The sequence below is a fragment of the Macrobrachium rosenbergii genome, chromosome 56 (genome assembly GCF_040412425.1).
Source record: "Macrobrachium rosenbergii isolate ZJJX-2024 chromosome 56, ASM4041242v1, whole genome shotgun sequence".
Taxonomy (NCBI): domain Eukaryota; kingdom Metazoa; phylum Arthropoda; class Malacostraca; order Decapoda; family Palaemonidae; genus Macrobrachium; species Macrobrachium rosenbergii.
Genome location: NC_089796.1, coordinates 16,883,827 through 16,898,262, shown reverse-complemented (window position 1 = coordinate 16,898,262; position 14,436 = coordinate 16,883,827). Strand labels below are relative to the sequence as shown.

General features: G+C 35.8%; 2 protein-coding genes across 2 annotated transcripts in view; one reads left to right on the top strand and one right to left on the bottom strand.

Annotated features, from left to right (window-relative positions):
• Positions 1–14,436, bottom strand: part of LOC136836425 (sialin-like) — a 417,985-nt gene that overhangs the window by 367,989 nt on the left and 35,560 nt on the right. The gene's annotated exons all lie outside the window — the stretch shown is intronic.
• LOC136836424 (rhodopsin, GQ-coupled-like) overlaps positions 1–14,436 on the top strand; it is a 200,704-nt gene that overhangs the window by 163,867 nt on the left and 22,401 nt on the right. Inside the window, exon 7 of the mRNA XM_067100645.1 lies at positions 5,430–5,529. Coding sequence (XP_066956746.1) covers positions 5,430–5,529 — 100 coding nt within the window. The remainder of the gene's footprint in view (positions 1–5,429; positions 5,530–14,436) is intronic.

Sequence of the window (14,436 nt, the reverse complement as noted above, 5' to 3'; positions counted from 1 at the left end):
GATAAGACTGGGTGTGGCAGGAGATAATGTTGTAATAGTGAGAGCATGTGGTCCAGAACGGTCACAAAACATATTTGTGCCTGGCTGGGTTTGGAGAATATGAAGGGTGATTGTGCTAAGGGGACTTGAATACAAAGGTAGGTCAGAGAAAGAGATGGCATTATAGATGGATATGGAAATCCTGGTGTAGATTTAAAAGGAAGGTTTTGTGGAAATGTTTTCTGGAAAGGGTTATGGATGTTGGAAGGAAATTATCAGTATCAACACAGAGACAATGTAGAAGGTCTCGAGTATATATGGTATTCAAGATAAACTGTTCAGAGTGATTGAGAGTTCTTATGATGGTGATGAAGCATGTTAGAATACACAGATGGGATAGTGACTGGTTTGGCATACTAGTGGGTCTGAGACAGCCCTGGGTGTGTTCTCTCCATGGTTGTTCAGTACCTTTATGAATAGAGTAATGTGAGGAATAAAAAAACAGACTTTCGAAGTAGGTGCCAAGTTGTGGGATAAGCAAATTATTATTATTATTATTATTATTATTATTATTATTATTATTATTATTATTATTATTATTATTATTTCATTAGATGAAACCTATTCACATGGAACGAGCACATAGGGGCCATTGACTTGAAATTCACGATTCCAAAGAATGTCAGTTTCGACCTACCACCGCAGACCCCACACTGCAGCAGTAACTGATCATGATACAGAGCATGTGATTTTTCATTACCTGAGGGAGACGCGACATCTGAGTGGCATACCATGACACTAACCACTATACCAGCGGACCAGTCAAGAATGTAGTGTGGAGTCGTTTCTACTTATATATGATGCAGTAATCACTAAAGCTAGTGAATTGAAACTGCAAAAACTAGCAAGAGAAAAGGTGTTTCTAAAGGAAGAAAAATGGTAGTCAGTGTGAGCAAGAGTACGGCGATGATGGAATATGAAAACCCGGAAGATAAAGCAATAAATTTTATCAAGGATGGTAGAAGAATGGAACTGACTAGTCTATGGATATTTCGGAGTTAGTATAACAGATGATGCTAAGATGAGAAAACGGAGGAGTAACAGAAGAGGTGAGACAAGAAAGATATCATAATGTCTGAAAGCCGGGAAGAGCTTTGAGGTGTATATTCGGAAGCTAAGGTGAGAATGTGTAGAGAGACTGTTGAGCCAACTGTCCTTTATGGAAGCAACATGTTTATAGTGAATGCTAATGAAAGGAAAAAGGTTGAAGCCGTTAAGATGAACTTTGTGGCGCAAGAAATATTAAAATAGGGGAAAAATACGGAGAAAGGGTAGAGAAAGCGGTAAAAAGAATAACTTAGGTGAAAGGATAGATAAAGCATTTTGAGGTAGTTTGACCATGAAGAAAGAACGGCGGATGATAGGATGGTGAAAAGAGTGTACACCTGAGGTGTCGGGAGGGAAGAGGAGAGAAAGACTTGGAAAGTGATGAATAGATGGAGCGAAAGAGGCAATGGAAAGGAAAGGATATCATATCCAGGAAGTGAATGACGAGGCTAATTTTGAGCAAGTTTCCTACAATGGAGGTTCATCTAGGAGCCTACAATTAACTATGAAAGTAGCAATGGACTTTGCGATGTAGTACGTGTGTGTGTACATAGAGAATGTCTGTGTGTGTGTGTGTGTGTGTGTGTGTGTGTGTGTGTGCAGAGGGAGCAACACATCCTGCTCTTCAGAAGACAAATACCTGATATTCTCATCCAACGGGACTGAGAAAAACGAGTTATGAATTTTAATGGAGGAAACGAACCCTACCTCCTTCGGGAAGTCGAGGAACGTTCCTGTCGCCACAAAAATATTCGTGGAGGATTATAATAATATTACGTCTTCCCTTGGTAAAAATGGAAATGGTAGTAGCAGAATATTGGAAAGAATATTGAAACTGATAAGCATAGAAAATATGCTGATCATAAAATCATGATTTCATGTCTTTCTTTAGCTTGTTTTTTTTCGGGCCTGGGCTAGAAATGGGCATTAGGCTATCCGTTCTATTAGCCTTTGCTCTTAAAAATACTAAATACTACAACATTCTGTATACATTTGATGAACCAAGAATTTTCGACAGACAACACGAAATAAGAGTAAAATGAATGAAAACAGTTGAAAGGAAAGTAAATTTGAGTAGAATAAAGTGAGACAGAATAAACGGCAAAGAGGACAAGAGTAAGATGGCACTGGTGGACACAGAAAACTTCTCCCTTAACCGACAAATCCTAAGAGCACCACCAATTTCTACAGAGCACACGTGGGAAGAAATGGCCTGTCGGGTACCAAAGGCCTCTTCAAAAGAGTAGGGATTACTCCCTTGAGCCTAACGAAACAGTGACAGGGAATACGAGAAAAGAACATTAATATAAAGTATGCGCATACGGTTAAAGACCCTCTCGACATTGGAATGCAAATGAGTATAAAATGGAAGTGACAAATGAAGCAGATACTACAGTATAATTACACAAACTGCTCATGCCAGATTTGATCCGTGACGTTCACGGGATGATTTAAAAGATGAACATCCATATGCTACAGAGAGAGAGAGAGAGAGAGAGAGAGAGAGAGAGAGAGAGAGAGAGAGAGAGAATAGGCGTTCACAAAACACGAACGCTGCGGCTGCCAACGTTTGCTTATTAAGCAGAAACGTTTGGTATTTCAAACTGGAGTTACGTCTTCCAAGGTCGTGGACATCTCCCAGATTAAGTAGGAGGCTTTTCCAATAAGTATAGCCAAACAGCGGAAACAGGAATCGGTACAGATTACGTAAAGCTTCCCTTAGAGTAATGGCATTACCTACGAACTGAATTACGCAAACTAATTTTACTTACAAGTATTACTGTGACTCATTTTGACGTACCTAAACGTTGTGTATCTCCTTCCTCTGCCTTCACTCATTCTTTACTTTTATTACCGCTTTTAACCGACTCCTGAGGTTTCCCGCAGTTACACTGATGGAAACGGAAGCTTATGAAGCATCAGCCTCGAAATTCACCGCTGGTCACCTTTCCAAGTACTCGCCAGACAAATTCTTATATTATCGATACGAACTTGATCTCCTGACTTCCCAAACCGTCTGTCTCAAGGCTTTTAAAGCCCTGATGGTCCAGGAACTCTGGTCTATACCAGCCCACTTAACCCAAGTCCACAGTTCCTCGTTGGGACAGTCGGTAGAGTTGTCGACTAGCATTCACTAGGCCCGAGTTCAAGTCTCCGGCCATCTAATGAAGAATTAGAGGAATTTATTTCTGGTGATAGAAATTCACTTCTCGCTATAATGTGGTTCGGATTAAACAATAAGCTGTAGGTCCCGTTGCTAGGTAACCAATTGGTTCTTAGCCACGTAAAATAAGTCTAATCCTTCGGGCCAGCCCTAGGAGAGCTGTTAATCAGCTCAGTGGTCTGGTAAAACTAAGGTATACTTAACCCAAGTCCACAGAATACGACCTTCAATCAACCGTTCTACGTCATCTCCGGACGCAAGAGCCCCTGCTGATACAGTATATATCACGGCTTAACAACGATTAGCCAGAATCCTGCTGCAATGACTCGCATCAGGAACGAATCTTGAGCAAGCGGCGTCATTTCCGCTGAGCTTCGCTCAAATTAATCGGTCGACACAAACTGACAACAGCCAAAGTTCAGGAAATGCAATAATCTTAACTCTTGACTTCTAATGAAAAACTTGACATCGATCAGACGAAATGAAACAGTGAATTTTGCGACGGGAATCCACGCTGCATTCTAGCGAGGAAGGCGGCATTTCAATTCAGTTCCTTTTTTTTTTTTTTTGTAAGATGAGCAGTAATAAAAGGATTGATTCTATCCTAACAGATCCTGGATATTACAGAATGCCTCCCAAAAGATCATCTCTCGAAGTGAAAATGAAAGACTGATATCACATTCTAAAAATACCAAACACTTGCTGGAAATTGCTTACCTAAACTTGAAAGCATTAGGAGAGCGCTTATTCCACTCCAACAACGACAAAGGAATTGATTTTCAAGCGAGGATTTTTATGACATATATATATATATATATATATATATATATATATATATATATATATATATATATATATATATATATATATATATATATATATATATATATATATATATGTATAAATGTATGTATAAAAATACAGATATGTATATCACTGTATATCCATATATTTGTTTCTGTAGGAAACAATATTAATCGCGTAAGAAACACTAATTCAAACTTCCCGTCGTCCATCCCAGGGCCAGCCTCTCTCGCCACTGGACCTCTTATTCGTAGAATGAAAAGTTCCTTCGTCAGAGCATCCGGACGGTACGTAACGTCCCAAGGCTCTACAATACCAGTTTCGCCTATTTTTTATATTACCGTCACCTTTCACCCACAATAAAATCTAATCAGCGTTACCTCAGCCTGTCTCTCAACTCTTCTCAGTATTCACTTGATATCCGTCAGTGACTTTTCAAGATCTATTCTGAGCAGATCAAGAAAAATGAATACACGCCCTCCGGACAACTCCGCTGACGTATAAGACAAATTACTTGTCTACCCGCGAGCAAGAGTTCGGCATCGTATTGGGTATCTTCAGATGGAGAGATGATCTCGTTCGTTCAATTTGAGATGAATCAAAAGTCTTCCCTCTTTCTTTTTTTCTGTGATGAGTTGTGATTAGCTACATCTGACGCAGACATATTTACATATATACCGGTATGTATGTATGTATATGTTACGAGGGTCACCAAAGCGAGCAGTCAGATTATCAGGAATACGACAAAGGAAAATACGGGAAAGTCATATTTTAAAAACCATCTAAAGTCATAAACCATAAAAAGGAGTAACTTTACAGAAAATTCTTTTACAACTGAAGAATGTTTTTCAAACGGAGAAAATGCTCAGTTAGTTAAGCAGTAAATGCCAATTTCTTCACTAACTTTTGGACTACAATGTTCCGTTCTCATCATCTCCATTAAGAATATAATACAGATGAATATAAGGTGCTAAAATAAGGTGCGATAAAACGTCAGTACCATACTTTTAATACCAACACATGAAATAGGTATAGCACTCGTGAGGGCTAATATAAACACACACACACATTGGACATGCACATAAACATGCACACGCTCGTGCATGTTGTGTGTGTCAATTTTATATTTGTGTGTATTGTTATACATACATACATACATACACACACACATATATATATATATATATATATATATATATATATATATATATATATATATATATATATATATATCCATATATATATATATTACAACATACACATACATCTCTCTCTCTCTCTCTCTCTCTCACACTCTCTTTCTCTCTCTCTCTCTCTCTCTCTCTCTCAAAACTCGTACCTATAAATACCTGACCATAATTTCTCCTCCCAACAGATGTCACTGGTAGTGGCAATTGGGTACGTCCTCGGCTGGATGCCCTACGCCATAGTATGCATGTGGGCAACGTATGGGGACTACACACAAATACCCGAAGGTAAGTGTCACCTAAAATTCTCCAAATGTTCAAGTCACTTAAAATCCTCCAAATATTTAAGTGACACCTAAAATTCTCCAGATGTTAGAGTGTCACCTAAAATTCTCCAAAATGTTGAAGCGTCACCTAAAATTCTCCAAACGTTCAAGTGTCACCTAAAATTCTCCAAATGTTTAAGTGTCACCTAAAATTCTCCAAATATTGAAGTGTCACCTAAAATTCTCCAGGTGTTCAGGTGTCACCTAAAATTCTCCAAAATGTTGAAGTGTCACCTAAAATTCTCCAAATGTTCAAGTGTCACTTAAAATTATCCAAATGTTCAAGTGTCACCTAAAATTCTCCAAATGTTAAAGTGTCACCTAAAATTCTCCAAATGTTAAAGTGCCACGTAAAATTCTCCAAATGTTCAAGTGTTATATAGCTAAAATTCTCCAATTGTTAAAGTGTCACTTAAAATTCTCCAAATGTTCAAGTGTCACCTAAAATTCTCAAAATGTTCAAGTGTCAACTAAAATTCTACAAACGTTCAAGTGTCACATAAAATTCTCCAAATGTTAAAGTGTCACCTAAAATTCTTAAAATGTTAACGTGTCACCTAAATTCCCCAAATGTTCAAGTGTTACCTAATATTCTCAAAATGTTCAAAGTGTCACCTAAAATTCTCCGTACGTTCAACTATCACCTAAAATTCTCCAAATGTTAAAGTGTCACCTAAAATTCTCCAAATGTTAATGTGAAATTACTGACGCGTGTCTTGTTGCTGTCTGAAGTAAATGTGGGCTTACTGCAACTTAATCTCAGTCAATTTACGTAAATTGATGTAATGTCGCCTTTTGTTTTTAAATACAAATGATTTTAAGAAATATAGATCGGTAGAATAAAAAAAATGGTGTTTTCTAGGATCATTGTAAACTATACAGTACTTACTACAACAATGCCTTCTCCAGAGCTTCAACTTTTAATAGTGCTAAAATGCTTATAGAATTCGTACGTGACGTTGTAGTTTGAGGAATTTTAAACTACCTATTATTCCTTGGTTAATTTTATTCATTCATTACTATTCTTTAACCTCTGAAGTATCACCACAGTAGTTTATATATGAATAATTTTATGCTTTATGTTAGCCACCAAATGTCAATTTGATATAAGTTTCGCCCATTTAGTTTTAAGTGTACCAACACCGTAAAATATGAGGACAATGTAAGAGAGGAGTCTAACAGCAAGTACCGACCCTAAGGGGCATTATTAGCCGTCTCCAAGCGCGGACCAAGGTACTTTTATTCTCCATACTTAAAACAAGGGCCAGTTGTGAGATAGGCTACCTGTGGGCTGGCTGGACTATGGCAAAGCTAAAGGCGGAGTTGAGTACTCGTAGAATATCACGGTACACATAGAAAAATATATTACAGACACGAACAGTTACATACATACAAACAATATACTGTATAGACATATAGATAGATAACTGATGGAAAGGTGTAAAATTCAAGACTATGGGCCAAACACATCAACGAATTAAATACACATCTCCAGGGACCCCGCAGATGTATATGCAATAAAGGAAAGTGCTTGGCATTAGGTCTTTAGTCAAACTTTTAATCATACTTCTATTTCTAATTTAATTTTCATACATGATTTAGTCACGTGCATCTTATACACACAAATATACACAAGCACACACACATATATACAGTATATATATATATATATATATATATATATATATATATATATATATATATATATATATATATATATATATATATATATATATATATATATATCAGGTGTGTGTTTGTGGTGGATCAACAAGAAAATGGCAATGCATCAGCCAAGAACAACAAAGATCACAATAGAATGAAGTACATAAGTCCCTTACAATGAAACCAAAGGACTAGAACAACGACAATATTATTTTCAAAACAATAAAGGATGTATAAAATGAGATGCATCTAAATCTTGTCACGTGTTTTACTGGTCTCCCCAATTTAGCCAATCAGTTGTTTTTCAGGTTACTAACCAACTCTTCTGTCTACAGTTTTTTCACAAAAATTCATAATCTGTGAACGCTGTAGTGGACTATTTTAATCAGTGAAGATGCCAGCTGATATTACTGGCTCTCCAGAGAAATGATAAAAACATAAAATAAAAAGCTGAGATTAATATTAAGAAATTAAATAGATTTACGCATCTCTGTCTGGAGTTTTTGTCACTGACAAGTGAGGTACGAACACCGAACTAGAGAAACTGACCACAAAGTGTATGTACTCATGCGTAAATATATATATATATAAATATATATATATAATGGTAGCCTATATATAAGACTGATATAATATATATATATATATATATATATATATATATATATAAAAAGAAATGTAAGGGGTATTAACTCTGCATTCCCCTCAAGATCACATCACTTCCTAGCATTTGACGACGCCCAAGAAACGCCGTCTAGATATTCCACTCGAGCCGCGGTACGAAACGCTCGATTCTCGGGAACAAAAGCTTTCAATAAGGGGCTGCGCCCTTGGAATATTGGCTTACAATAGACCACATTTATGATGTCCCTCGAAGTCTGTGGGAAGCAGATCTCAGGAAGTGAGGAGAAGCTTCAATGGCAGAGTAATGATAAAGAGGTTGTGAGTACCATGATTTTCTTTGGATATCAATATGATTGGCAGAAATTGAGAGAGAGAGGGGAGAGAGAGAGAGGAGGGGAGAGAGAGAGAGAGAGAGAGAGAGAGAGAGGAGGAGAGAGAGAGAGAGAGAGAGGGTGAGATTATCCATAAACTGAGATCGCATTTTTATTTAGAGATTTAAATAAAACTGATATCACAGGACGTTTTTCAAATGGAAGTAACACCAAGGCCAACTTTAATTATACATGTGTGTACGCGCACACACACACACACACACACACACACACATATATATTTCCGATATATATATATATATATATATATATATATATATATATATATATATATATTTATCAATATAATGTGTAAACATATACGTGTATAATTCCATTACCAGTAAACAGAAACACAAATTAAATGTGAAAACGATGCTTATACCCCATCAGAAGTAATCACCGACAAGAGATGAAGATAAATGGACAATGGAATATTAGAAAAAAAAAAACTGAACAAATCCCATTTTATTCTGATGAGTTCATGACGCCAAAGTGAGCGTTTACTTCACAAAAATAGCTAGTGTATTCGGCATATCGGTTCTCTAGCAGTTCTCACTTGTTCATTTACTCATTCTTTACACTAAATAACTCCCGAACAACTAACTGCAGTGTCAATGGTTTGCGATACTCCACTCAAGTTATCAGTTCTCCATACTGTACTCATAATTCAATAGGAAAAAACTTCCTTTAGATATTCATATTACTAGAATGCAAGGCCAAGCGCTGGGACCTATGGGGTCATTCATCGGTGAAACGGAAGTTGACAGTAAAGAGGTTTAAAAGGTTAACTGAGGAAAATCTCGCAGTTGCAATATGCACCAATTGTTAGCAGAGGGTGAAAAGCATGATGGAAGAAAAAATAGGAGCGGAGATACAGTAAAAGGAAAGAAAGGGGTTGCAGTTAGGGCCGAAGGGATGCTGCAAAGAACCTCAAGTAATGCATACAGTGCACCGCATGAGGCGCACTGATGGCATTAACCACCTACAGGTCTCATGTTACTAAAACTGATTCAACGTACCTATATGAAAAACGGGATTACTTAAGCAATATTCCTACGGCAAGAGTGGACAATTTTCAACTGTCGGTGATAAGATTAAGTCAGAATAGCACGATAAAAGTGTCGACTAAAGGTGCTTTTCGAGTGAAAATATTATAAAATTAAGCATCATGGAGGTGTCTAGCAACAACTGCAGCAGCAACAGCAACAGCGGCAGACGCTGGAGGAATTTAGCAACCCTCGCAGATTTCAACATGATGAATTGGCAAGCAGGAGCTGGGGTTTTATCGTTGAGATCAACAATAACTCCAATCAAAAAGAAGCAAAAGCATACACAGACATAGTGAAAGGATATGACCCTTCAAGCTGGAACAAGTCAAAGCTGAAAACATCTTGAAAATAATTGAAGGAATACCAAGGAAAGTCCAAGTGATCAAGAAACTTATAAAGAAAATCTACACCAATCAACACATTCCATCAAAGAAAGTGAATAAGGTGAATTTGATTAATATACTGATTGATGCCGTAGGAAAAAGAATGCCTAAAGCATGCAATCTATGTAATGTGTGGTATAGCATTGTAAATCCACAAAACCTGATAAGGAAATGTAGTGCATGCCATGTTCCAACGCACCCTACATGCGCCGAAGTACAGCAAAATAAAAAAAAGGACACAAAAATATTTTGCTCAACATGTCTAATATGGATAGACAATGCTATTAAGTCAAGACTTAATGTACAGATAGTTGAGGATGATGAAACTGAGGATGATGAAGAAAAGGAAAATGAAATAGAAGAAAATATGACTGAAGAGATAAAAACAGCAATGAAAACAAAGAACAGGATAAGAGTATGGATGCAGAGAATCTCATAGACTCTACATATGAGGCAATACAAAAGCATACATACGAAGAAATAAACTATGAAATGACAACACAAAAAAAAAACCCAAAGAGGCTGTACCCTGATATACATATTGAAGGGAATGAGCAAGAAAAAAAAGAAAAGAAAGACACAGTCTGCACTCTTTTGAAAAGAGGAAATTGCAGATTCAGTGAAAGATGTCACTACAAACATCCCAAAATATGTCACAACTATGAAATCTATGGCAAATGTGCATATCTAGATGGTTATGAGGTTGAATGCAACGATCTACATCCAAAAATATGCCAGAATCTGAAAGAAGGAAAAGATTGCAAATTCAACAAAAAATGCAGATACATGCATCCTGTCGCCATGAAGAACGAAAATCAAAAGCAAATACATATAAAAAATCAAAGTAACAATGAAACAAAGGAAAGAATAAGGAGTATGTGACGAAGGAAAAAAGCAAGCCGGTACCACGTTATGAAGTGTCAGCACCAAGATATGAGGATTCAGCTCCCAGGTATAATGCAACAAAGCAATGTATCTACGATGCAAATGGATGGTGCAGATATGGAGATAGGTGCAGATACAAACACAAAATGAATAATGAGGATGGAAGATCAACTATTTTGGAAAAGTTGGATTTTTTAATGTCCGAAGTTATGGAAACGAAGAAAAGAACAACATATCAGAGCAGGAAAGAGACATGTGAAAATCCTTATCATTACCCTTATTAGATAATGGGGATAAAACACAAACCATCATAGTGATGAATACTCAGGGTCTAGTTTCGAGTAACTCAAAAAGAAAAATAGAGTTCTTAGAAGAACTAACCCAAACTGAAAAAAAGATATAAGGAATATAAGTGAAACCTGGTACTCACAAGAGACTGGTAATGATGATCAGATAAAGAGTTTCCAAACTTATAGATCAGATAGAAAAAATAGGAATCAAGGGGGAACCGCGATATATGGGAGAGACATCAATCAAGGAAAAATCTGTGAGAAATATAGTAACACAGAATGTGAATTAATAGCAGTAGAATTTGAATCTGAAAAATTAGTAAACATTGTAATATACAGACCCCCAAATACTAAAGAGTTTGATATAATAATTGGCAAATTGGATGATATATGTAGAAATCACAAAGACTGGACTATGCTTCTATCCGGAGACTTTAACTTTCCTTTCGTAGAATGGAAAGAATGAATAGGAGACTGTGGTTGTATTTATACATATAAAAAGGAGAGTAATAGTAGCGCAGAAGATAAGAGGCAATTTGAAAACTATTAGATATGCTACTAGAACATAACATTCAGCAAATAAATCACCTACCAACAAGAAAGGATAATATTTTAGATCTGGTATTTGTGAACGAGATGAACTATGTTAAAGAAATAATAGTGTATAATACGAGTATTTCAGACCATAATGTCATAGAATTAACAGTCTGTTCCAAAACTATTGAAAACAGAGATAAGCAAGAGAAGAAAAAATGGGAAGGATATGGAAAATATAATTTCTATAGTAAAAATATAAATTGGTCAAAAATAAATGAAGAATTAAACAAAGACTGGGAAAACATATTCGTAAGTGATAATATACAGGTAAATACGGATATATTATATAAAATTTTAGAGGAAATAGTGGAAAAATATATACCATATATTATATAAAATTTTAGAGGAATAGTGGAAAAATATATACCAAAGAAGAAAAGTAAACATCAGTCACACATACCAAGAGACAGAAGGATCTTGTTCCATAAAATCAGAAAGTGGAAAAAAGTTCTTGCAAAAGAAAAGAATGCATGGAAAGTGATGGAGCTAAAAAGTAAGATAGAAAATGCAGAACAAAAGATTATACAGTCAAAGGATAAAGAAAATCAAGACCTTGAAGAAAAGACCCTACAAAATATAAAAAAAAAAAAAAATTTTACTCATATGCAAAAAAGATGAATAAAATAAAGAGTAGAAATAGGCCCTCTAAGAACTGAAGGGTGATTAACAAATGAAAAAAAGGAAATATGTAACATATTAGCAGAAAGATATAAGAGTGAATTCACACCTCGAATTGATAATGAAGATAATGATACAGAAATAAGAGATGAAAATAGTGAATATTTATCGGACATAGATATTACTGAAGCGGATATTGTGCAGGCTATTAATGAGATAAAAAATGGATCAGCAGCAGGACCTGATGGTGTTCCAGCCATTTTGTTAAAGAAAGTGGTTCATTCAATCGCAAAGCCGCTAGCAATATTATTAAGACAAAGTATAGATACAGGCAAGATTTATGATGAGCATAAATTAGCGTATATTACCCCAACTTTCAAAGGTGGATCAAAACTAGAGGCAAGTAATTATAGGTCTGTGAGTCTGACATCTCATATTATGAAAGTTTACGAAAGGGTAATGAAAAATTATATAATGAAACATTTAATGAAAAATAGTTTGTTTAATACAGGACAACATGGTTTTGTACCCGGAAGAAGTACACAGACCCAACTGTTAGCTCACCACGAAAGCATATATAAAAATATGATAAACGAAAATATACAGATGTGGTTTACCTAGACTTTGCAAAAGCTTTTGACAAGGTGGACCATAATATATTAACAAAAAAAAAATGAGAAAACATAACATTGTGGATAAAGTTGGAAGATGGATAAAAGAATTTTTGCAAAACAGAAAACAGATAGTGATTGCTAACGATGAGAAATCGGATGAAGCTACGGTAATATCCGGTGTGCCACAAGGTACGGTGTTACTTGCACTGCTGTTTGTGATGATGATTGCAGACATAGACAGTAATGTTAAGGACTCGGTAGTGAGAAGTTTCGCGGATGACACAAGAATAAGTAGAGAGATTACTTGTGATGAAGATAGGAACTCGCTACAAAGAGACCTAAACAATATATATAAATGGGCAGAGGTAAATAGGATGGTATTTAACTCTGATAAATTTGAATCAATAAACTATGGTGATAAAGAAGGAATGCTATATGCATATAAAGGTCCTAATAATGAGACAATCACAAATAAGGAAGCAGTGAAAGACCTACGTGTGATGTTGAACAGGAATGTGTTATGTAATGACCAAATAGCAATAATACTGGCAAAATGCAAAGCAAAAATGGGAATGCTGTTACGGCACTTCAAAACAAGAAAAGCCGAACACATGATTACGCTTTATAAAACGTACGTACGTAGTCCACTTGAATATTGTAATATAATATGGTACCCACACTACCAAAAGGATATTGCACAAATAAAGAGTGTACAAAGGTCCTTTACAGCTAGAATAGAAGAAGTTAAGGACCTTGACTACTGGGAAAGACTACAATTCTTAAATTTATATAGTCTTGAAAGAAGAAGAGAACGCTACATGATTATCCAGGCATGGAAACAGATAGAAGGAATTACTGAAAACATCATGGAGCTAAAAATATCAGAAAGAGCAAGCAGAGGTAGATTAATAATGCCCAAAACGATACCAGGAAAACTAAGGAAAGCACACAGGACATTAATCCACCGCGCACCAGCATCGATAATGCAGCGTCTATTCAATGCGCTACCAGCTCATCTGAGAATGAGCGTAGATGTGTTTAAGAATAAGCTCGACAAATATCTAAGATGCATCCCAGACCATCCAAGACTGGAAGATGCAAAATATACCGGAAGATGCATTAGCAATTCTCTGGTAGACATCAGAGGTGCCTCACACTGAGGGACCTGGGGCAACCCAAACGAACTGTAAGGTCTGTAAGGTAAGGTCTCTCTCTCTCTCTCTCTCTCTCTCTCTCTCTCTCTCTCTCTCTCTCTCTCTCTCTTCTCCCCCAGAGGAATAGTTCTGAAGTTGAGAGCACCTTTTAGAAGATAAAAAGGAAACGGGGAAATGAAGACATCCACCGAGCAAGATAAAAGGTGACGTATACACAAGACGATGCTCGACATTAATGGAGATTTGTCCCTCGGGGAAGAGCTGCGGTTCAACGGGAAAAGACACTTTTACCATAATTTACATCGTCTAGACATAAATTATAGACATGTGTACACGTATGCACGTGCAACTGCACACACGTTATATATATATATATATATATATATATATATATATATATATATATATATATATATATATATATATATATATATATATATTTTTTTCACATATATATATATAATATATAATATATACACATATAAATACATATATATATCCACAAACACACACACATATATACTAACTATATATATATATATATATATATATATATATATATATATATAATATATATATTATATATATGACTTTTTTCACATATATATATATATAT